Here is a 21,170-nt window from a genome sequence, read left to right on the forward strand (position 1 = left end):
TATACTGCTTCACCAATAATTTTGCAGTTCGCTTGGCCAAAACCTCAAAACAAGTACGTACGTATGGGAAACCATGTTTGCAGTTTCAATTTCTCTCTGTGGTTTGCTACTGTTCTTATATCTCATTGGAAATTTGCAGGTTGGGTTTTTTTTTTTTCCTTTCATTTCAAACTTCACATATTTCTTTAATTCAATTATGTAACTCAAGTCACCTGAAAAATTTTATATATATAGGGTCTTGATCATACTTCATCCCTTAAAACTGAAAACCACCGATTTGTGGCTTCGTTGTGTTAAGAGGATACAATATATTGGTTGGACAAAAATGAATGCGCTAATTGAAGATTAGATTTTCTCAAAATCAGAAGGCTCTACATAAGTATTGAATTGCTAATTTAATCTTGTAAGGTGCATGAAGACTTTCTTCTGGAATTTGAGATTTTTTTTTTTTTTTTGGCACTGAAAATTCTCGAATTGCCCCACAATAATGTATTCTTTGAGTGGTAGAAAACCAACTAATTTACTATCTACACTTGCTCAATTGTTTTTCATTTTTGTGAAAACATGCATTAACTATGTGTTTCCATCAAGTGTTTATCAATATTATAATATAAATAAATAATAGCATTTACATCTAAGTATATCTGGATTTAGTAAGTTTATAAGCGTTTTTCTCGTTTTTCTTTTCCTGGTGGCAGACGTACTTGCAGTTCGCAACCACAAGATCAGAGGAGATAAGAGAGAAGATGAAACTGAAAGAACGAGACATAGAATTGTGGATAAACAAAAATGGCCTTTCCAAGCATATGAAGGGATCGATCATGAAGAGTGTGAAATACAAGTTGCAGGAAAACAAAGATGTGGATGTGGAGAATCTGTTCTCAATACTTCCCCTGGAAGAAAGGAAGTCTATAAAGCGCCAACTCTGCATCCCCACAATAACCAAGGTAATTGATACTATTTTGTTCTTAGATATCCAAATTTTGATCCCAGAGATCCAAAATTATCTATCAAATATTCGGACTTGTCTACAGTCCCTCACTTTGAAAATCGAGGACAAGTCCTTCATATGCCCTCGTAATCGTCCCATGTGTCATCGTAACCGACTGAAGGACTAACGTAATTTTCTTTGTATTATGTCGTAACAGTTACTATTTTGAAAACCAGAAATCGTTCTTAAGCATATAGCAATAAACGACTGTCATGCACACCTATCATGAATTATTACATGAATAATATTAAAAGGCATGTCAATAAACGCTTTTCATTTTTAATATGAATAAAATATGCACATATGTCATTTTTACTGTTAAGATCAGTCATTCCATCGTAACCAACTTTTTTTTTTTTTTGTAACTTGAATAATATTGTCGTGAAGGGTTACTACATCTGTCATGTTCTTTTTTTGATAGGCATGTCCAATCATGCATGAACTTTTGTTTGGAGCAGTGCATGACAGTTGTTTATTGCCATTTGCTTAAAAACGATTTTTGGTTCCTAAAATAGTAACTGTTACAACTAAATACAAGAGAATTACGCCACTCATTCAACCAGTTACGATGGGAGAAATTTCTCCCATAAAAGTTGTGGGGGACCACAGAAAAAGCCCAAATTTTTTATACCAAGCGAGATAACAAATGAGTTGTTAAATTTCAATTTGCTACTGAATGCAATATAGTTGGGATGTATTAACAAGTTCTGATATCAGCTATCTTCTCTCACCATTGAAAATTGGTAAGTATAAATAGATTGAAACATGGAATCCCTATGATAAATATCTTTCCATTTAATTGTTATCAAATAAAACACATAACATACGGACAATCTTTTTTGTTGAATCGCAGGTTCCAATGCTTGAAAACATGAATGAGCAAGTGTTAAAAGTGATCTGCGACCACCTCAAGCCAGTGATTTACACTGAGAATAGTTACATTATTAGAGTGGGGGACCCAGTAGATCGGATGCTTTTCATCACACAAGGCACTGCATGGGAGTACTTCTTAAACGAGGTTGGGATCAGTACTCATAGTATAAATGAGAGTAATAGTTGCTCAAGATGTACTACTAGGCGCATTAAAAAGGGAGATTACTTTGGAGAAGAACTTGTGAAGTGGTCACTGACTCACACCACCATTTCGGACTTCCCCATCTCGACCAAGAATCTCAAATCGCACACCAAAGTTGAAGCTTTTGCTCTCATGGCCAACGACTTGATGAATGCACTCCGCACACATTGGTGGCTTTTCAGGCGGAGCCTCACGCCCGACTCCACTAATTCTTGTGCCGAGCAGTGGGAGGCCTTGGCGCTTCAAGCCATACAAACAATTCGACGCCGTAATCAGCTGGGAAAGAAGCCTTCAAGCTCTCCAAATTTGGCTGATAAGGATGACAAAAAGTGGAAAAGATTTAGGCATGGACTTTTACACTACTAGTGTCATACGTACTATTATTGTTTAAATTTTTGGTACCATAAGGTTTAGACTATGATCAAGACCATCAAGTTACCTGGAGTTTGATATACATTGGATTTTGTTGAGTGTGTTTTGCTTAAGTTTTGTGTAGTTGAGATCATGGACTTTGATATGCATTGGATTTTGTTGAGTGTGTTTTGCTTAAGTTTTGTGTAGTTGAGATCCGTCTTATAAATGTACACTTTTGAAAAGCTTAAAAAACTCTCTCCATCTCTTCTTCCTCCTCCGTATTCTCTCCGTGGATTTGGGTAAGAAGAGTTTTTGAATGATTTCAAAGTGGTGGCGGTCTATGGACGTCAACAATGGCGTACTTTTAGTGAATGTTTGGTTCATGAATTCAGAATCATGATTCAGAACTATTCTCGAATTACGTGTGTTTTTTGTGAGAAAATTTTGCAGTGAATCACGAACCATGATTTAAATTATTGTACGAATCTACTAATCAAACGCAAGTTTAATTTCTTCAGACGAGGAGACCAAGTTAGAGTGCACAGCTTGGGAAGCAATTCTTGGAAAACTATAGAGATGCTGGACATTTCTCAGACCAAGCATTTATCCGTCGACTTAGTTAAGTATCCTTTGCCATCGTTTTAAAGTGATTACTTCCGTCCAATAGGTGTTTCGTATAATAGTAACCTGTTACTTGATTCTTTAATTAAACTCAGGTTTTGTGCTTTTATGATCGAAAGATTGATATGGTCCAATATTTATGTTCATGGACGCTTATAATATTGGACTTTTACGACTTATGTCGAGAGTCTCTTTTCAAGTTAAGAAAGAAGATGCTTTTTAATTAACCACACTCCTAGTTAAAGCCTACTCATTTTAATTTTGCATGTGTCGGTGGACCCCTGGCTTTTTCAAATATAATATAAAAAATATATATGGTATTTTAGCCTCTCAAATTGGCACATTAACGTGAGATGACTAGTGCAACCAATATGAGGTTTATTATAATTAGATGTGCATTAAAACTGCTTAGTATATGATAATTGCCGTGTTTAGAATTGTTTTTGTTTTTCATGTTTTTCAAAAAAGAAAAAATGAAAACGATTCTAAAACGAGGTTTGGTACAATTAAAGACAAAAAACAGAAATGAAAATGATTTTTTGATTTAGTGTAAAATGAGAGAGATGAAAAATAACTTTTAGTTGTTTTTCATTTTTTGTTTTTATTTTCTCCTCTCTCGAGCAGAGAGAGAGAGAAAGACATTAATAAAAAAAATTTCTACTGAAAACAATATCTTAATAAAACTACCAAACGTATTTTTAAAAATAATTTATGTCTGAGATTAAAAACGTGTTCATTTCTATTTTCATACAAAAAATAAAATTATTTTGGAACGAATTCTAAACGCACCTAATGTTTTTGCTATTTAAATTGCACGCGACATATTTGCTTGGAGAAAGGCACTGTGTTATTGGAATGAGTGAGAACATGGGTTATGATTTGTCTGGATGACATTTTTGTATTAGTGTGTCTACAGCATTAAAGAACGACAACTATGTAAATCAAAATTATCTTTAAAATGATATCAATGTCAAAAATACAACATCAAGTTAAAATAAGACATGAAATTAAAAAAAGATAGCAGTAGAAAAGAATAATATTGACATAAATGACAGTAATATCAATAAACTACAAAAAGATAACAGCAACAGCAATTGAAAATCAAGGAGACAACAACAATAGAACCACAATATAATATCAATACAAGACGATATCATCATAAGAACTACAATGATATCAATAAACAGCTTCAAACAGAAACGGCAATAATATTAAAAAATCACCGACTTAAAACGACAATTAAAGATAGAAAAAAGGGAAAGCTTAAGACCATCATGCATGTTACATAGAGTTTGATATAAATTAGATTTTGTTGGGTGTGTTTTGCTTAAGTTTTGTGCAGTTGAGATCCTCCTTATAAAACTCAAATAATTGATGCAAATCAAACAATAGAGTCAACAAATTCTTCTAATATTAATTTGAACTTCTTCCTTTCTGAGCTAGTATATAATAGCTTTTTGTATTAGTCATTTGGAATTGAAGAATGACGAAGTATGATTAGGTGACTAGCTTACATGTGTTTAAGTTTTAATCGACCAACATGAATTATACAAATTAATGTAACAATAAAATTCTATTGATTTCTATAGTCACACAAACATCTAAGTAGTTTTGATAAATTCAACTTATCTTTTGAAAAAGAATTTGTCAGATGGGTGTGTTAAAACATAAGAAAGTAAACTTATAGTTGTCCCACAGAAAATAAAAAGAGCTTTCCTCTTTAAAAACTCTATATAACAAGGTTAAAGTACAACTAGTGTTTTCTCCATCAATGTCTGAGTTCAAAGAAAAGCCTTTTTACAAAGTAAAAACATCTATAACTAGTATAATAAAAATAAAATATAATGGGAAAAAAATAACTTCGATGGAACTTTATGGCATTACACATTTCAACTAATATAATAAAAATAAAATATAATGGGAACAAAATAACTTCGATGGAACTTTATGGCAGTACACATTTCAACGGGAACATTTATTGTCACTAAAAACTTTTCATCCCAAAAAGTGAAAAAAAAAAATTGTTAATAAAAGTAAAAAAAAAAAAAAAAAAAAAAAAAAAAAATTTTTTACCCGTCCTATTTAATTTTGAAATCTTCAAATTTTTTGAGAACTCATGGAGCGGTCATGAGATTATATTATTTATTGAGAAGGGTTTTGGCCAGATGTTACCTAGAGATGTACTCTCCCAAATCATTCTTTATGCCGAGAACTTCAACTGGATTAAGGATAGAATCATTGACCGGAACTTGAAGGCAGAGTTGGCAAGAGGCTCATCCCATATTTTGATTGTTCTTGATCTAACACAAGAAGAATTCCATTTCATTAATGTTCCGCAGCAACTCCTCAAGTTTGTGAAGTTAGCCAGAGTTGAAGGTCAACTCTCCATCTTCACATATTTAACCATTCCAGCTGCATAAGTGTGCAGACTCTCAACATATGGAGATTCTAACTCATGGAGTGTCTACTACGTACAATATCAAAAAGTTTAATAGTGTGTTTGGTTAGTTTATTCGTGTCATGATTTGAATCATAGTTCGTGATTCGCTGCAGTAGTTTCTCTCACAAAAAACACACGTAAATCAAGAATAATTTTGAATTTATGAACCAAACGTCTACTTAGTATTCTCTCTTTCAAAGCCAAGCGAACAAACTGCTATGGTACTCGGAGCGTCAAGCATTGATCAAGCTTACTGGTCACACTGAGAGCATTGGGTTGATGAGTCTAAGAGGTATTGTAAAGTCTACAATCTGCAGGAGGAGAGCATCCACGACATGGATAAAGTACAATCCAACCTCTCCCATTAAGAGAGTTTGAAGGACCCTTAGCATTTAAACTGGTTGTAACATTTTCTTATGCATAGACGTTTCTTTCATTGAGTTCTTTTTATAGTTGTTAGTTATGCTATAATTTAGGTTTTTCAAAATGCAAAATAAATGAACGCCATTTCCAATTTTTAATTGAGTACAACTTTATTTTTCTTTCCTACGAATGGTAAGATCCCACCCTTCTTTTCATTTATTTATGTTTTGTTGGTCCAAGTAAATGCATGACAGTGAACGTATATCAGTAAACAACATTTAAAAACAAAAAAACAGACGGAAAAAAGATTAGTACACTTGCAAAAAATGGAAGAAAGAGAAAACCATTATTACATTAGCAGAATAGCATATCAACAACCCTAAAATTAGTTAAGGTAGAAGTGTTTAAAAAAACTGAAAAACCGACATCGACCACCTTGTGGCTAAAAACATACCGTAAAAAACTCAAAAACTCAAAAACTGACTTGAACGGTGGGTTAACCGATCCGTCTCTGTGTTGTGTGCGGCTATTGTCTGAAAGCAGCACTTACATTTCAAATCCTCTAATACATCATTCGCCCGTTCTTGTAAATGTACAAATTATGCGTAAAGCTTTTTAACTCCCTTTAAAGAAAGACTATTTCATATGAGCGCTAGCCTAGTGGTACCGCCACTCCTGAAGTCAGCTTGCTTGATAACCTGATTACCATTAATAACCCGACCGCTGTTCTAATGATTTTGACATCAACAAAGAACTTTCTACCAAAAAAAAAAAAAAGACATCAACAAACAACGAAACCCTTTTTTTTTTACGATGAAAGATGCCTAAAACTTGCAATGTTTCGTCCATGAATATGTAGGATTTAAGATGATGATTTCCACGAGCAAAGAACGTGTACAGACCAATTATTATTGAAAAGTCTCTACCTAGATGGTGAAAATTATCTACAAAGAGCAAATAGGTTTACACTAAAATGGTCGCCCGGTCAGGGGAAGAGGCTTCAGCTTTGCCTGTGCTCTCATCTTTGTGGAGTAATTGCGCAAGATGGAATCTAAAAAAGAAACAGCTTCGACGAGATGTTTCCCTTTGTTCAACATAATGCAACTTGCCCTGTACATGCAGATTAACAAATTGTTAGTCATCCTTGGTTGTGTAGCTTTGCTTGTGATAGAAGGAACAAAAAAAAAAAACAGATAAGAGGATTCTTGAATATAAAGCAAGTAATATAAGTTATCCTTCCAAAATTAAGGAAGGAAAAAAGGGGAAAATCCACCAAGACGACCTTTTTTAAACGAAAAATCTTAAGAGTAGATATCAAAATTGGTCGTGTTGTTGACAATATAAACATGTTTATATAGTCTGGTAACTTATATGGAATTTCATGAACAATGGATTGATAGCAAAGATTGACCGCCTACCTTCTCCCATTGGCCACATCAGTAATCTCAGCTCTACTAGGCACACCAGACTTGACAAATGACTCTAGAACTTGAGTAGCCCAAATGACAGGTACATGGGCAGCAGAGCAAATAGACAAAATTACCTCCTGTATAGCAGCAATCCTTTCCCATCCACACTCCACAGCAAGATCTCCCCTCGCAATCATAACCCCCAGCGGATTTGGTAATTTCATTGCCTCCAGTAGCATTTGAGGCAAATTTTCAAAACCACTTCTTGTCTCAATCTTTAAGATAATTCCTAAGTTCCAAAGTTTTCGCTTCTCCAGTTCTAGGCAAAGCATAGTGATATCATTAACATCTCGAACAAATGAAAACCCTACCATATCAGCATGAGTAGAAACAAATTCAAGATCCATAAGGTCCTTGGAAGTGAGGCCTTGAAACTGAATATTGCTCTCTGGGATGTTGATGGATTTCTCTGGTCGAAGTTTAGTGCCCCTAGGATTTGCATGGGTTATTGATACAATAATCTCCGAAATACTAGTACCTTGGATTATTCCCCATATTTTTCCATCATCAAAAGCAATGGGTTCTCCTGGCTTCACTGAATCAAAAAGAAGACCGGAAGAACAAGTTATCCTATGAGTACCTCTTATGGCTTCAGGCAAGTCAATCCGACTGCATGAGCTATCTCGTGATATGACTAGTGAGTCTCCAACTCTCAATCTAATAGATGGCTCTACTGCAGGGACATCAACAGCGTGTGCAAAACGGAACCTGCCTTTCTTTCCCTTGATATACAATTGTGTCCCCGACTCAATGTAAGAAGTCCTGCTACACTCAGCAATAAATCCAATACCACCAAAAACATGAAACTTTCCTACAATCTTGAGAATCCTTTTTGTCCTTCTAGCATCTTTGAATCTTACAGTATCACCTACCTCAGTGTCACAAAGGAAATCTGGGTTACTTAGGACGACAACTGCATCAGGAGATACATGGTTTGGAGGAGGCCCTGCTCCTTTGTGAGACAGCCACACTTGAGCTGGGAAGATCACATTTCCAGAAGCATTTCTCTCTGGAGATATTTTCATAACATGAGGACCGGGCTTTAGGCCAGCTGTTCGGAGCTTTGGGCCACCTAAATCCATGAGGATTTGACACGGTTTCTCCAGCATTTGAGAGCTTCTTTTCACTCTTCTAATTATTTCACTCCAAACACTTGGATCTCCATGTGCGCAATTGATCCTAATAATGGAGGCTCCAGTATCTATAAGATCAGTTATAAGCATTTCATTCTCAGTAGCTTCTTTTCCAACTGTTACCATAACATGACTAGTTTTTCCATCTTGAAGTGGGCCCATCAACAACTCCCTGTTGGAGTATGCCTTCTTCCTCATTAAATGTACTGCGAACTTCTCATTCCTTTGATTCTCTAGCCTTTTCTCAGTACAATTTCCTGAAATATTCTCTCTGGCGTTTAGAGAGTTGGGACTCAACTCCTCCAAAAGCTGAATGCCTGCACTGAGACTGGCCATAACGCATGAATCGATGATCTCCCAACTTAAAAGACCAATAGAAGAAAAATCTTCTTTGACCTGCTCAATGTCAAGGCATTTTAATGCCAGATAATGTATTAAGTTTGTTGCGCTCACCAAGTAGTTTCTGTTGAGGAAACCAAAATAAAAAAAGAACCTCAAAGTTAATAGGTTATGCAAAAAGAAGAAAACAAGACAAAAGGGATATTTTAAACAAAATAGTAAAGTTCTTTTGGCCCCTGGGAACTGACTTCAGTGGTGATGGGTGAGACGGGATAGATTACATTAAGTTGGCTTCTTAGTAATTTAAACCAAATCTTTTGGGGAAACCAATCAACATACTTGAAAACTCATTTTGACGAAAATTAATAACCACCTCCAGAGAATAGGTCGGGTATACCTGTGACATAGTTTGATTTGAGAAGCATTCCATTGTTCTGATGCTAATACATGCAAATGAACAGCCTTCAGCTTGTCAAGAAGCTCGCCCCGGTTTACCATATGATTAGCATTCACAGAAAAGTCTGATCTTGAATATCGAGCGGAGGGGTCTTCTTCTGCATCCGCATCCTTACAACTCTTGTTATTTCCCAAGGCTAAAAGGGGTTGGCCATCAGCAGAAGAATGCAAAAAACTGGCTTTCGGTTCACCGTCTCTATTGGGAAGAGCAGAAGCTAAAGTCCTTGGCTTTAATTTGCTCCTGCGTACCGCTAAAAACTGTACAACTCCCACCGCCTGTTTTGTGCAAAGTGCACATGGTAGATGTGTGAAGTTTGCCCTTCGGCTGAAAGAGTCGAATCCTAACTGATCAGCAGATAGAGTTGCCTGCAAATAGGACTATTTGTCAGGTTCCGAACGATGTTTCGGCATATAATATGCGATACATAATGTACAATAATTCTGCAAAAGAATTAGTACAAAGAACATGTTTTCCTATTGAGAGCTGAAGGCCACTTTACCTGGTTCCCAAGTTCCCTCGAATTCGCAACTACACAAGCTGAAATTGCGTTCTGCATCATCTATTTGATGATAATCAACAAAACACCCGGATAATGAACCTGCAAGACCCCCTATAAAATTTATTACAAAGAGAGAGCCAAAAAAAAAAAAAAGCAAAAGACCTTCGAAAGCTTTGACAAAAAAGACATACACAATCTCCAGCTTCTTCTATTTTCTCTTATTTTCGTAATAGCTATTTTAACACGCACAAACACACCAAAAACAAAAGTTGGAAACTTTATCACCAACCAAGAAAAGTCCATTACCAGACAATTATCTAACAATTACCTTATGAATTTTCAGAACGAAATTATGTCTACTATAATTCCAAGTTCCATGATTTCATTAGATTAGCAAAAGCAATTATTGTTTCTGTAGTAGGAAAAAAAATGGAGAATTCAAGCCAAACAAGATATCAACCAAACATTCAACAATCGAAACCTTCTTATCAATTTAAAGAATTAAAAGGGAACAAAAATAAAAATAAAAAAGGACCTTTTAGCTTCATAAAATCCAGGGAAAAAAAAAAGGGGGAACTTCATGTATGGAAATGGAAAGATTCGATTTCGAGAAAGTGGAACCTTTTAGATGGTCAAATGTAGGAAGGTAGGTATTGGGAAGCTCTCGGATAGAAAAGTAGAGAATTTTTCTGGAGAAATATTCTTACGATTTTCATTCTATATCTGCTGCTAAGCGTTTTGTCTGTTTCGCGAGAAAATTTTGGAGAAAAAGGCCAATGAGATTCTTGCGCTCTCAGGAGTGTGGATGGCGCGTGCCAGATACCGTCAAGATTCAACACGTGTAAGAATCAAGTCATGTGGAATCTAATAGTATTATTGAGGGAGAAAGAAAGAAATAGGCCAAGAGTTGAGATGAATTAAAATTAATAGGTCAATAGTTTACATCAGTTAATAAATAGGTTAAATTATTATTTTCGTCCATAACTTGTCTGGTTATGAACCATAACTTGACAAGTTATTATCCATAATTGTTCATAACTTGTCTGGTTATGAACTATAGCTTGACAAGTTTGTCCATAACTTATCTGGTTATGAACCATAACTTGACAAGTTATGACCTATTAATTTCTATAACTAAAAATTGACCTATATACTTTCTTAAGCTTTTCATATTGGCATATTTTCTATTATTTCCCTATTATTTATTATGACATTGTTTATCATTCAAGTCATATTGTTACAGTGTTTTCTTTTAAATAATTTTAATTTTAATTTTTTTATTATAATATTTTTTTTTCACATACACAATTTAAGTTATGATTTGAGTTATATAAATGAACACACTATATATCCTAAAGAAAGGCTTAATCATATTTCGATCCCCTAACATTTGTTTTTAACTTTTTCTTTCATAAAATTCCATTTGACTTTAATATTATTGAAACGAGTAATGCTAAGAATACCAACTCAAAAGGGATTAATCATATTTCGATCTCAATTCTTGTATACGAATTGATGATGTATCAATCTTAACTCTTATCATTAATTAACGTAATAATATTTTAAATACCTTAAAAATAATAATTCATATATCACATGAGTTGATACGAAAGAATTAGAATTTAACTTAGGGTTCTTAGCATTATTCTATTAGAACACAACCTACGGGTTTCAACAATCTTGCAAATTACTTCACATACCTGAATTAGGGGAAGTTTGAGGAGCAAAAGGATTTTTTTTTTTTCCCTTCCACAAGGAATTATTTATTGGAAAAAGAAACAAGTGTTTTAACTTTTTTGGACAATTTTTATTCTAATTAATCTACTATTGTTAAATTTGCTAAAAGAAAATCACTTTGAATTATTAAAATCCACAAACAAACAAAAAAAACTCGTTTTTATACGTCATGGACCTTGGAGAAAGCTCATAGGCAAAACACAGGTCGCAAGGAAGCAATTAAAAACATTTGTGACTTGTTCGGATTCAAACCAAAATTCAAATTTTGTAAGAAAAATGTTATAGCAGAAATTTTTTAAATTTAATTTTTTTTAGAGAAAATATTGTTTGAATCAAAATCAGGGTGATTTAAACTCTCAAATAACTTACACCTGGTTAGTCAATACTATTTTCAATTGTTTGTGCTATCGGGTAATCTTAACAAATACCTCTTAAAAGAACATGAATCAAGATTTTTACCTTTTACTCTTAATTCATAACCTTTTTAATCAAATAATTACACTAACAAAAGGTTATTTATTAAGAGTAAGGGATAAAAATCCAAACTCATACACTCTTAAGGATAAATTCTCCATTTTTTCTATTGTTGGAGACAAAAACTTAAAACCCGTTTGTAAAATATACTCAAACTATGATTCTTAATTCTAAGATTTAAAATTCATAAAAAAAAAAAAAAAGCAATGTAACAGAATAAGGATTCGTTTGGTACGAGGATTCAAACCAGAGTGATTCTAACCATGATTCTGAAACCATAACTATGATTCATGATTTTAAGTTCAAATCATAATTCTGAAACCATAATTCAGAATTAGAGGTTTGAATCACCTTAAATCAAGAAGGGGTGATTTTAGAAGCATGAGTGATTCTGATTTAAAACATCACATCAGGTTCTGAATTATGATTCAAAATCATCCAAACTAAACACTGATTAAGAATCATGATTCAAAATTATTGTAAATAAATACTGATTCTGAATCAGGATCTAAAATTATGATTCTGAATTCATCTACTAAATGAATCCTAAATTATTTGAGTTTGAATATATGAAATACGCAGACTCTTACAAAGACCACTAGTGATGAACATCACAATTGATAGAGAATGAACCCAACAGGTAAATTCCAAGTTGCGGGACCAAAAACACAAGAGGCAAGTGCAAGTGCGAAACGAACATTTTGAATCTATATGAAGAGGAATTAAGACGAAGATAAAGAGGATATTCGGACTAGTAGTCAGTCAACATGCCAATATGTTTGTCCGAGCACGAAAAGCCTGGATCATTTAATCAGATTAATCATAACATTCACGTTCATACATCAGAGTCACAAACTAATATGTATTACATTGTATAATTATACCCCCATCACTAATGCCTCTATGGCAAAAAGCTAATAACACCATCTATACCGTCAGTTATGATAAATACCTATTTCTCAATACAGTACTAATTTCAATAGTTGGAGAAACCGAGCACAAGCTGCTGCTCAAATAACTAGGAAACGTGGATTTCCCGTGCCGGGGGTGAAGAATCACGTAGTAAGCTCACCTCCCTCTTCAGAAAGGTTGGCAAGGCAAACGCGGCTGAATGCACCTGTCAACAACAAGCATGTCCTTGGTAGTAATTACATGGGGGTTCGCAGAGGTACTACTTCAAAAACAAAAGATTATTCGCGTGCCATTAAAATATATAACCTAGTTGTACAAATAACTTGACAACTTTGAGCGAAAAAAGAAAAAGGTAATTGGATAACAATGTTAAGATCAGTTTTCCCAACAAGCATGGTTAACATATATATAGTCTACTGCAAAAAGAACTTCTGGTGGTCATTCAACACCAAAGCCGGATCAGAGAATGGCTAAAAGAGTAAAAAAAATATCACGGATCGCAATAGTTGTTAGAAAGTAATTAGAAGTAAAAATTGTCATTTTTGCTTGTCGTATAATCTCATTCAACGACTACCCAAAACACATAACTCCGATGAAACTCAAGAAAAAGAACGCTATAAATCTAGATCAGTTGAAGCCATGCAAGCTTATCTATCACTCTTTTAACCACTACAAACAAGATTTAAGAAGAAGAGACAGACATATAGAGGGAGAACTCAATACAAGCTAAATCAGAATAAGTAAGGAATTCTTACATCTGAGTTATAGAACTTAAGTTCTCTCTTATGCTTGACAGCTCCTTCAACCTTTTCAATAGGGTTGACTGGATTCTTAAAATCGACAGGTGGCCCCTCTGTTGAGCATATCAGAAATCCTATGACACCACTGCATGACAAGTAATTTGAAATAGACTTCAATATAACAAGGAAAGTTCTTGGAATCAGCTACAATAATAGTTAAGAGAGAATGCCTTAAGGTTACGAGAAACTAAGCATGAAAGGGAAAGAGGAGAATGCGCTCTTACCTTGGATATGTCGGAACACTCGCCCATGCATAATGAACAGAGCCTTTGAATGTTTCACGGCAAATAGACATCATATCTTGAATAAGATGCGTATGTAGCCACATACTTTCTGCCATGTTACAGACAACACCACCAGGCCTCAATGCTCTGGCTATTGTCTCAAAAAATGGCTTCTCGACAAGCTCTTGAGCAGGACCTATAAAAAAGGAGGAACCTGATTTATTTACAAATCAATCCATATATCTTAGCCAGAATGAATAGCCACCCCCCACCAAAAAAATATATATGTATATAGAGAGAGGCATGATGGGTTTCCCATGCGATAGATATTATGGTACGAAAGTAATCAGGGAAGCTATGACATGTTCAACTTTCTTTCAAATTGAAATTATGGTATATCCCAGGTGCTAAGACAGCATACAGTTCCTTAAATCAGAGAGCATATAACGAGGTCAGATAAGACATTATCAAGGTTGAGGAAATTTGTACAATAAAAGTAATTTGAATGTGACGAAATACCATCTGAGGGCCAAATTTCACAATATTTTCGAGTGTCAACCACATAATTATATACACCCCGCGTATAACAATGCACAGAACCATATAAACTGAAATCAATTCCAAAGAATTCAAAGATAAATAGAGATAACCAACAGGGTAAAAAGATTTCAGACAGAATCATAAAAAGAATAATGGCATACCAACGGGATCTGATGAATCAACTATAATAGCATCATACTTCCCTTCAGGTACATGGCGCAGAAATTTAATAGCTGTCAGGATCATTAAAATGATAACAAAGGAATTACCACTTAAACAAATTCAATAAAATTCCAGACCAAGTAAAACAAGTAACTCGTTTAGTTAATCGTACCGTCATCAATATGAAGATGGACTCGTGGATCCTCAAATCCAACAGCTAGCTGAGGAAAAAACTTCTTAGACACCTAAACAAAAGAAACGGCAGTAAGTACGAAGTAGCCGTAGTTGGCAAACTCAGCAAAATTGTAAGCAGACAACTTCATAGCAACTATATTGCATCACCACTTACATCAATAACCATCTTATCTATTTCACATATATCAATATGCTCAATAGAGCTATGGCGAGAAATTTCCCTAAGAACCCCACCGTCACCACCTCCAACAACAAGAACCTGCACCATGAATTTTGTTGGCTTTTTTAATCTAGTGTCAAAACTGAAGCAAAAACTGCCATGTAAAGTCATGAAGAACTGAAAAGCATTCAAGTAATGCAAGCGTATCACATGTTTTCCCCCGAAATTAATACACTGCATGATTACTGGATCATGTCCAACAACGTTTATTTTAAAATAGTAGTCATATAAAAACTGTATTTCACAATCTAAAAAACTAAACTTGTTTTTAAACTTAAAACAACCAAATTACTTTTCCTCTCAGTCACCCAGAGGAGGGTCGAGAACCAAATGTTTTCCTTAACATAAATTGCCAACTTAAGTGCCGCAACAGAACCAAATGTTTATAATGTTTACTCTCGGTTAAAGGAATCCAGCAGGGGGAAAAAAAAAACACCTGGTAGAAGGGAAAAAATTATGGCTACATAATCATAACAGCAAAATGATGAGAAAATCATTTAGCCAAATGACAAAATAGTATACAACAAAGAAAACTCCATAAAAGATCTAGCATACACCCAAGAGTAATTACAAAATAAGGCAGATCAAAATGATGAGGATAGATGAAATTACAGATTTTGGCGAGGGGATCGAACAAAGAGGAAGATGGGCAATCATCTCCTGGTAAGCGCATTCATCTTTCTCAGTAAGCTGCACGATGCCATCAAGAACTAGCACTTTTCCATATGCTGAAGACTGTACATTAATGAATTGGTAATAACTAACACGTGTACAAGATTAAGAAAAGGACACGGTTAAGCAGCATGAAGGAACTGTTCAAAAGGAGAATTCCCAACCTCAAAAACCAGAATCTCTTGGAACTCCGACTTTCCCTTGAACAAAATATTTTCTACTTTCAGGGAATGGGCTTCTCCTGCCAAACATAAACAGGTAAATAATGTTAAAAAAAAAAAAAATGAGAGGGAAGAAGAAGCAGAAAGATAGAAAGAAGGCAAACTAACAAACAACTAGGATAGGTTAATAGGCAATAAAGCCATCACTAGAAGCTTTCAACAAGCATCAGGAGGTCATATAATGAATTTTCATTTAACTTAGTTATTAAAACAAAAACAACCTACAAGTGTAGAAACAACGTTATCAGAAGAGGAGATACAATTATGTAAATGCATACAGAGGGAGCCTACCAGGCCACATTGGGTTGTTGAAATAAACACTTTTTGTAGCTTTATCTGCAGAAAAAAGAAAAAACATACACAAAATTAATGATATTAATCTATTTAAATTTTAAAGCAACCGACGTGACTAAATAATTCTATACTGCACAAGGAGGATAGGACTAAATCAAACAATCAGAACCAAAAAATAAAAAAGGACAGTAGAAACTGACCAGAGGGAGACTTAGACTCTGAGAACCACCCAGAAACAACGGTGGAATGGCATTTAGCCTCAAGTTCAGGGGCTGAAGCCCTAGCCTTCAAGCAACAAGAAGGAATGGCCTTCTTGGAACCATTCCCGCTACTCGCCTTCCCATCCATAGTCTTCTGGCATTCCAAATCTCTTCCTGCGCCGCCCTCCATAAACTATCTTTTTCTTATCCGGCTCCAGCCTCTATTAGTTAATATACAAAATACCGCGTTAAGAAATTTTACAGTAAAAACACATCTATTGTGAGTCTGTAACGAAGAAAACAGGAAACAAACAAACACACACACACAATAGAGAGAGAGAGAGAGCAGTTTCTAGCACACGCACATTGCATTGCAGCGCAAGTACAAAAGTCTATTAACCTTCGCTAGAGTTGAGTAAATACAATAAGAATATTATAAACGATGACACTAAGGCTACGTTTGGTAAGACGGAAAGAAAATAAAGCCATATAACCTAGGTGAGGAAAATAAGAGGAAAAGGAAGACCTTTGATTCCTCCTACCAAACAACCATGGATACCAAAATCTTTCAACCAATTCCTTCACCCCTCTCCCTCCTTCCACTTTTCCCTTCTACCAAACAACGTATTAAAGCTTTTCAAGAGACAAAGTCAATTTGATGGCAAGGAGAAAACGGCATACCAGAAACGAACAAAAATATGGTTTCAAGCAAAAGAACTGAAGTTCTTATCAGAACATTAAGTAAAGGGAAAAACTTTGCTCTTACCCTGATTGACAATAGGGGAACTTGATACAATAAGTAATGCTTAACCACTTAAAGCCTACATTTTAGCTATATAAACTAAATGAAATCAGGTAACTTCCAAAATAATTGACCGACACAAAAATTAAAAAGAAAGTAAGAAACGAACAAACATGGAAAGATATCACCATTATTAGTCCTCAGATTTCAATAGTTAATAACACTTCAAATCGAATTTCTTGTTCAATAGTTAATAACACTTAAAAACATTTTTTTTTTTTTTTCCCAAAAAAAAAAAAAAAAAAAAAAAAAAACAAACAACAACAACAACAACAACAATTACTCAAGTAAATAGAACCATTCTTAATTTCTTCGGTCAAAACAGCAGAACAAAGAGTAAAAAACAAGCAGCGTAAAAATAAGAAAATAAAATTATGGAAAGTTCGAGAAAAATAAAAACTTCTTGTTTGGCTCCGACTACTAAAATGTAATAATGGAAACAAAAATCAATACTTTTTTTTCTTTTTTTTTTTCTGAAAATACCATTGGAACATTCACTATATCAATTCATATAAAAATGCAACAAATTTCTTGAAACTCTGTTTGCTTCTAAAGAAAAAAAAAATACATTAAAAGGGAATTAAATTTGTCGGTGGTTTAAAAGGGAAAAATAAAAAGGCAGTTAGAAAATTTCCAGTCGCATTCCAACGAAGGGAAAAAAAAAAAGAGAAAAACTTAGCTATTCTGGTATACAATTTCTTGGTGATCAAAACAGTCGGCTAGGGTTACACTCAATAGAAGCGTTTGGAGCAAGGATCTGTACATAGTTCGGATTCGTAGTTCGTTATAGTATTTTCTCTCGTAGAAAATACACGTAGTTCTGAATCATAGTTCTAAATTCAGAAACCAAACGTCCTCTAAAAGTCCAGAGACTCAAAAGATTGCACTACATCTCCAAAACAGATTGAAACTTTTTGGGGGGAAAGAGGAGAAGAGCCAAAGACAAATGGAGGTGTAAAAAAAAATGAAACTTCTGAATTTGGAGAGCCATAAAAATTGCATAAATAGATAATCTGAGGAGAAGATGGAGAGAGAGAGAGTGTGTGTGTGTGAGCAGAAACCTATAGATACAGAGAGAGAGAGAGAGAGAGAAAGAGAAATCTTGCCTGAATCCTGATGTTAATGGAAGAGAAGCGATGGGTTTCTCTCTGAAATTTGTGGAAACTGAGCGGGAAAGAAGAATTTATAGACGCACTTTTTCTCTCCTCTCTGTTTAGCGGTCTATCGCCTTTTAACTAGGTAGCTTGGTTTGGACGATAATGGCGTTTGAGCCTATTTTTCGTTTTTTTTTTTTTTTTTCCTGAACCAATATTTTGTTATAGACTTATAGTAGAGAATTTTTCCAATGTATATGTGAATTGTGATACGAGCAGAATAGTAATAAATTAATCCTTTTCAATAAAAAAAAAAGAATAGTGATAAAAAATAAAATAAAAACGGAATTTATGTTCTATAAATACTCATCACGTTTTTGGAACTTATATCTATGCCTTTTTTAAGATAATATTCTATAAGAAAATTTTCATTTTAGTATATCAAAATTTGACTTTAATACTCTTTTTTAAAAAAAATTTAATGTATGTACCTCAACTTTTTTTTTTTAAAAAATGTTAGTATCTCAAAGTCATTTTTAGGATACAAAAAAATAAAATTATCCTTATTATAAAAATTCATCCGTTAATTAAAATTGTAAAGAAAGAAAAGAATTTTAAAAAAAATTTTGAAGAGATGAATTTTTAAAAAATGATTATACTCTACATGTATAACAATTTTTAACATCCTTTTTTTTCTTCAAAATTTTTGGTCAACAATTGAATTTTTACAATAAGGACAATTTTGTATTTTCGTATCTTAAAAAATTATTTCGAAGTACCAAAAAAAGATTTTTTACAAGGTCGAGATATGGACATAAAATTTTTAAAAACAGAGTTTCAAATTTCAATATAACAAAATGTACCAAAATGAAAATTTTCTTATTCTATAACATTTTCTTTTAACTTTAAAATTTTGGAACCTGTCCATGAAAATAAGGGTCTCATTCATTTTACCGATTCGATTTCGATTTCAGTTTTGTTATAATTAAAAGCTCTTATAAAAAGTTACTTTTAACTTTTTTTGCTACAGTTAAAAGCTCTCGCATAAAGTCATATCTCAACTCGAATTAAATTTTAAATCAACAAACTGAGCAAGGCCGAAAAGAAAATGAACTGATTCACTTCTACTCAAAATAATATATTTAGTTTTCACTAATAGAAAAAAAAAGGACCTTATTTAATTTAATTTACTGGAATGACAAGACAATAATTATAAATTAGGATTGTAGAGTATTAAATTTTAAGCACATTTTAAGTAAAGAGAAAAAAAAAACATTCTTACCAATATATAACTCATTGGTAATATAGCTATAGTCTATATATTATATACTTTAGTATATTGCACCAGCACACCGTAAATTTTTTGGTCATTTGTAAGTACTCACTAGTAATACAACCACATATTATATACTTCAGGTTTATTGCACCAATACACCGTAAATTTTTTGGTCATTTGTAAGTTGACTCAAACTTTTATTTTGATCATTTAAGACCATCAAGTTTAATAATATAATCCAATCAATAACGTACGTCAATGAGTATATAAGAAAATAAAACAAAAGGTATGAATATGCGAGAAGGCCCATAATTTAAAAATATATATTATTTTAGAAGACTGTAAGAAAAAAAAAATGACAAATTTGAAATGTTATTTAAATAGAGCCAAATTAAGAGAATAAGAATACAAATTTTAAAAATATACATTGTTAAATATATATATATATATTTATACAAAAACAGACAAATTGAAATGCATGATTTAATCAAGACCCTTGCCTTGGTTGAACACATATATATACACTCTGTCATGTTTATTTTACCGATTCGAGTTTAAAATTTGAGTTTCGTTACAGTAAAAAACTCTAAAAAACAGTCACATCTAATTTTTTTACTACAATAAAAAACTCTCACATAAAGTCACATCTCAACTCGAATTAAAAACTCGAATCAGTAAACTAAACGGGTCAGTATTATGTATAGGTTCAGTTTTAATAGTTATTATAATATTTATTCATCAAAAATATCATTGTTTTAATTATGTGATATGAATTAAACGTATGATTGTAATGAATTGAATAATTGACTCAAAAAATTACAACAATTGATGAGAATTAAATTTAAAGAGATTATATTAATCTTTTAACTAATGCTTATGGTTAAGGTGTTGATCGATTACTTGTTATAGCAAGTCAAATAAAACATCATGCCCATTAAATGTGATCAAGGTATGCATTTAAATAAATAAATGTAATTTGATAACGTAACTATTGAAAACTCTATAATATGCAGACACTTATAACATTTATAGCAAAAGAAGATTTTAACAGACAAATCATATAGAAATTAAATACATTTTCCCTTCAAAAAAAATTAACAAAGAGGTAGTTATGATAAAATAAAGGACTAATGTGTTAAAATTAAAAGTTGAATAATCAAACTGTCATTATACTAAAAGTTTATAGACTGAGTGTACGTAAGATTAAACACCGTTTATTTTATCAATTTAAATTTAAAATTTAAATCTTATTACAATAAAAAATTTTAAAAAATAATCACATTTAATTTTTGTTTACAATAAAAAATTTTATACAAAATTATATATTAATTTAAATTAAAAATTTGAATTAAAGAACTATATAAATCCCTACTTTCGTCCTTTTATGTGAAAATATTCGTATTTTGAAAGTACTAAAGGTGGAGGAGGAGGTTAAAAAAAAAAAATCTAAAAGAATAAAATGTGGAACACGTTTTCAAAATGGTAACAGTAAATTGGACTTAATGCAATCATTTTACTTTCGTCCTTTTACTTTCGTCCTTTTGTGGACGGGGTATTGGGCATCAATTGCCTCCCATTTATTCAAGAAAAAAAAAAAAAAACTGCC

General features: G+C 33.2%; 3 protein-coding genes across 10 annotated transcripts in view; 1 reads left to right on the top strand and 2 right to left on the bottom strand.

Moving 5' to 3' along the window:
• LOC21386261 (cyclic nucleotide-gated ion channel 1) overlaps positions 1 to 2,554 on the top strand; it is a 7,764-nt gene extending 5,210 nt beyond the window's left edge. For all 3 annotated transcript variants that reach the window (XM_024169979.1, XM_024169981.1, XM_024169980.1), the window contains exons 7-9: positions 28 to 139; positions 699 to 947; positions 1,845 to 2,554. In XM_024169979.1, coding sequence (XP_024025747.1) covers positions 28 to 139; positions 699 to 947; positions 1,845 to 2,432 — 949 coding nt within the window. In that variant the 3' untranslated portion in view covers positions 2,433 to 2,554. The remainder of the gene's footprint in view (positions 1 to 27; positions 140 to 698; positions 948 to 1,844) is intronic.
• Positions 2,555 to 6,271: 3,717 nt separating this feature from the next.
• Positions 6,272 to 10,418, bottom strand: LOC21386264 (plastidial pyruvate kinase 4, chloroplastic). 4 transcript variants are annotated; one of them, XM_010104916.2, is made up of 5 exons: positions 10,363 to 10,418; positions 9,742 to 9,840; positions 9,183 to 9,607; positions 7,263 to 8,909; positions 6,272 to 6,954 (listed from the first exon to the last, which is right to left on the bottom strand). In XM_010104916.2, exons 2-5 carry the CDS (start codon positions 9,799 to 9,801, stop codon positions 6,813 to 6,815), a joined length of 2,274 nt encoding a protein of 757 aa, XP_010103218.1. In that variant the 5' UTR covers positions 9,802 to 9,840; positions 10,363 to 10,418; the 3' UTR covers positions 6,272 to 6,812. The 4 variants fall into 4 exon arrangements, with proteins under 4 accessions (XP_010103218.1, XP_024025742.1, XP_024025743.1 ...); XM_024169974.1 differs by having other exon boundaries at positions 9,742 to 9,852; positions 10,363 to 10,407; XM_024169975.1 differs by lacking the exon at positions 10,363 to 10,418 and adding an exon at positions 10,277 to 10,342 and having other exon boundaries at positions 9,742 to 9,852.
• Positions 10,419 to 12,720: 2,302 nt separating this feature from the next.
• Positions 12,721 to 18,508, bottom strand: LOC21386265 (spermine synthase). 3 transcript variants are annotated; one of them, XM_024169982.1, is made up of 11 exons: positions 18,301 to 18,506; positions 16,393 to 16,613; positions 16,190 to 16,234; positions 15,842 to 15,918; positions 15,618 to 15,740; positions 14,940 to 15,044; positions 14,763 to 14,835; positions 14,590 to 14,661; positions 13,889 to 14,084; positions 13,620 to 13,749; positions 12,721 to 13,069 (listed from the first exon to the last, which is right to left on the bottom strand). In XM_024169982.1, the coding sequence occupies exons 2-11, from the start codon at positions 16,580 to 16,582 to the stop codon at positions 12,971 to 12,973; spliced, it is 1,110 nt and encodes a 369-aa protein (XP_024025750.1). In that variant the 5' UTR covers positions 16,583 to 16,613; positions 18,301 to 18,506; the 3' UTR covers positions 12,721 to 12,970. The 3 variants fall into 3 exon arrangements, with proteins under 3 accessions (XP_024025750.1, XP_024025752.1, XP_024025751.1); XM_024169984.1 differs by having other exon boundaries at positions 13,050 to 13,126; positions 18,301 to 18,507; XM_024169983.1 differs by having other exon boundaries at positions 13,055 to 13,123; positions 18,301 to 18,508.
• Between the last annotated feature and the right edge of the window lie 2,662 nt (positions 18,509 to 21,170).

This window comes from Morus notabilis, unplaced genomic scaffold (genome assembly GCF_000414095.1).
Source record: "Morus notabilis unplaced genomic scaffold, ASM41409v2 Scaffold1038, whole genome shotgun sequence".
NCBI lineage: Eukaryota > Viridiplantae > Streptophyta > Magnoliopsida > Rosales > Moraceae > Morus > Morus notabilis.

What these genes read in the sequence shown, in the direction of transcription:
- LOC21386264 (XM_010104916.2), bottom strand. Translation starts at nt 9,801, where the DNA reads ATGATGCAGAACGCAATTTCAGCTTGTGTAGTTGCGAATTCGAGGGAA. An exon ending in CAAATCAAACTATGTCACAG is followed by an intron (nt 8,910 to 9,182) that starts GTATACCCGACC and finishes TTTCCTCAACAG; the next exon opens with AAACTACTTGGTGAGCGCAA. An exon ending in GATGTGGCCAATGGGAGAAG is followed by an intron (nt 6,955 to 7,262) that starts GTAGGCGGTCAA and finishes CTGCATGTACAG; the next exon opens with GGCAAGTTGCATTATGTTGA.
- LOC21386265 (XM_024169982.1), bottom strand. Translation starts at nt 16,582, where the DNA reads ATGGAGGGCGGCGCAGGAAGAGATTTGGAATGCCAGAAGACTATGGAT. An exon ending in CGATCCCCTCGCCAAAATCT is followed by an intron (nt 15,045 to 15,617) that starts GTAATTTCATCT and finishes TTCATGGTGCAG; the next exon opens with GTTCTTGTTGTTGGAGGTGG. An exon ending in CCATCTTCATATTGATGACG is followed by an intron (nt 14,662 to 14,762) that starts GTACGATTAACT and finishes TGATCCTGACAG; the next exon opens with CTATTAAATTTCTGCGCCAT.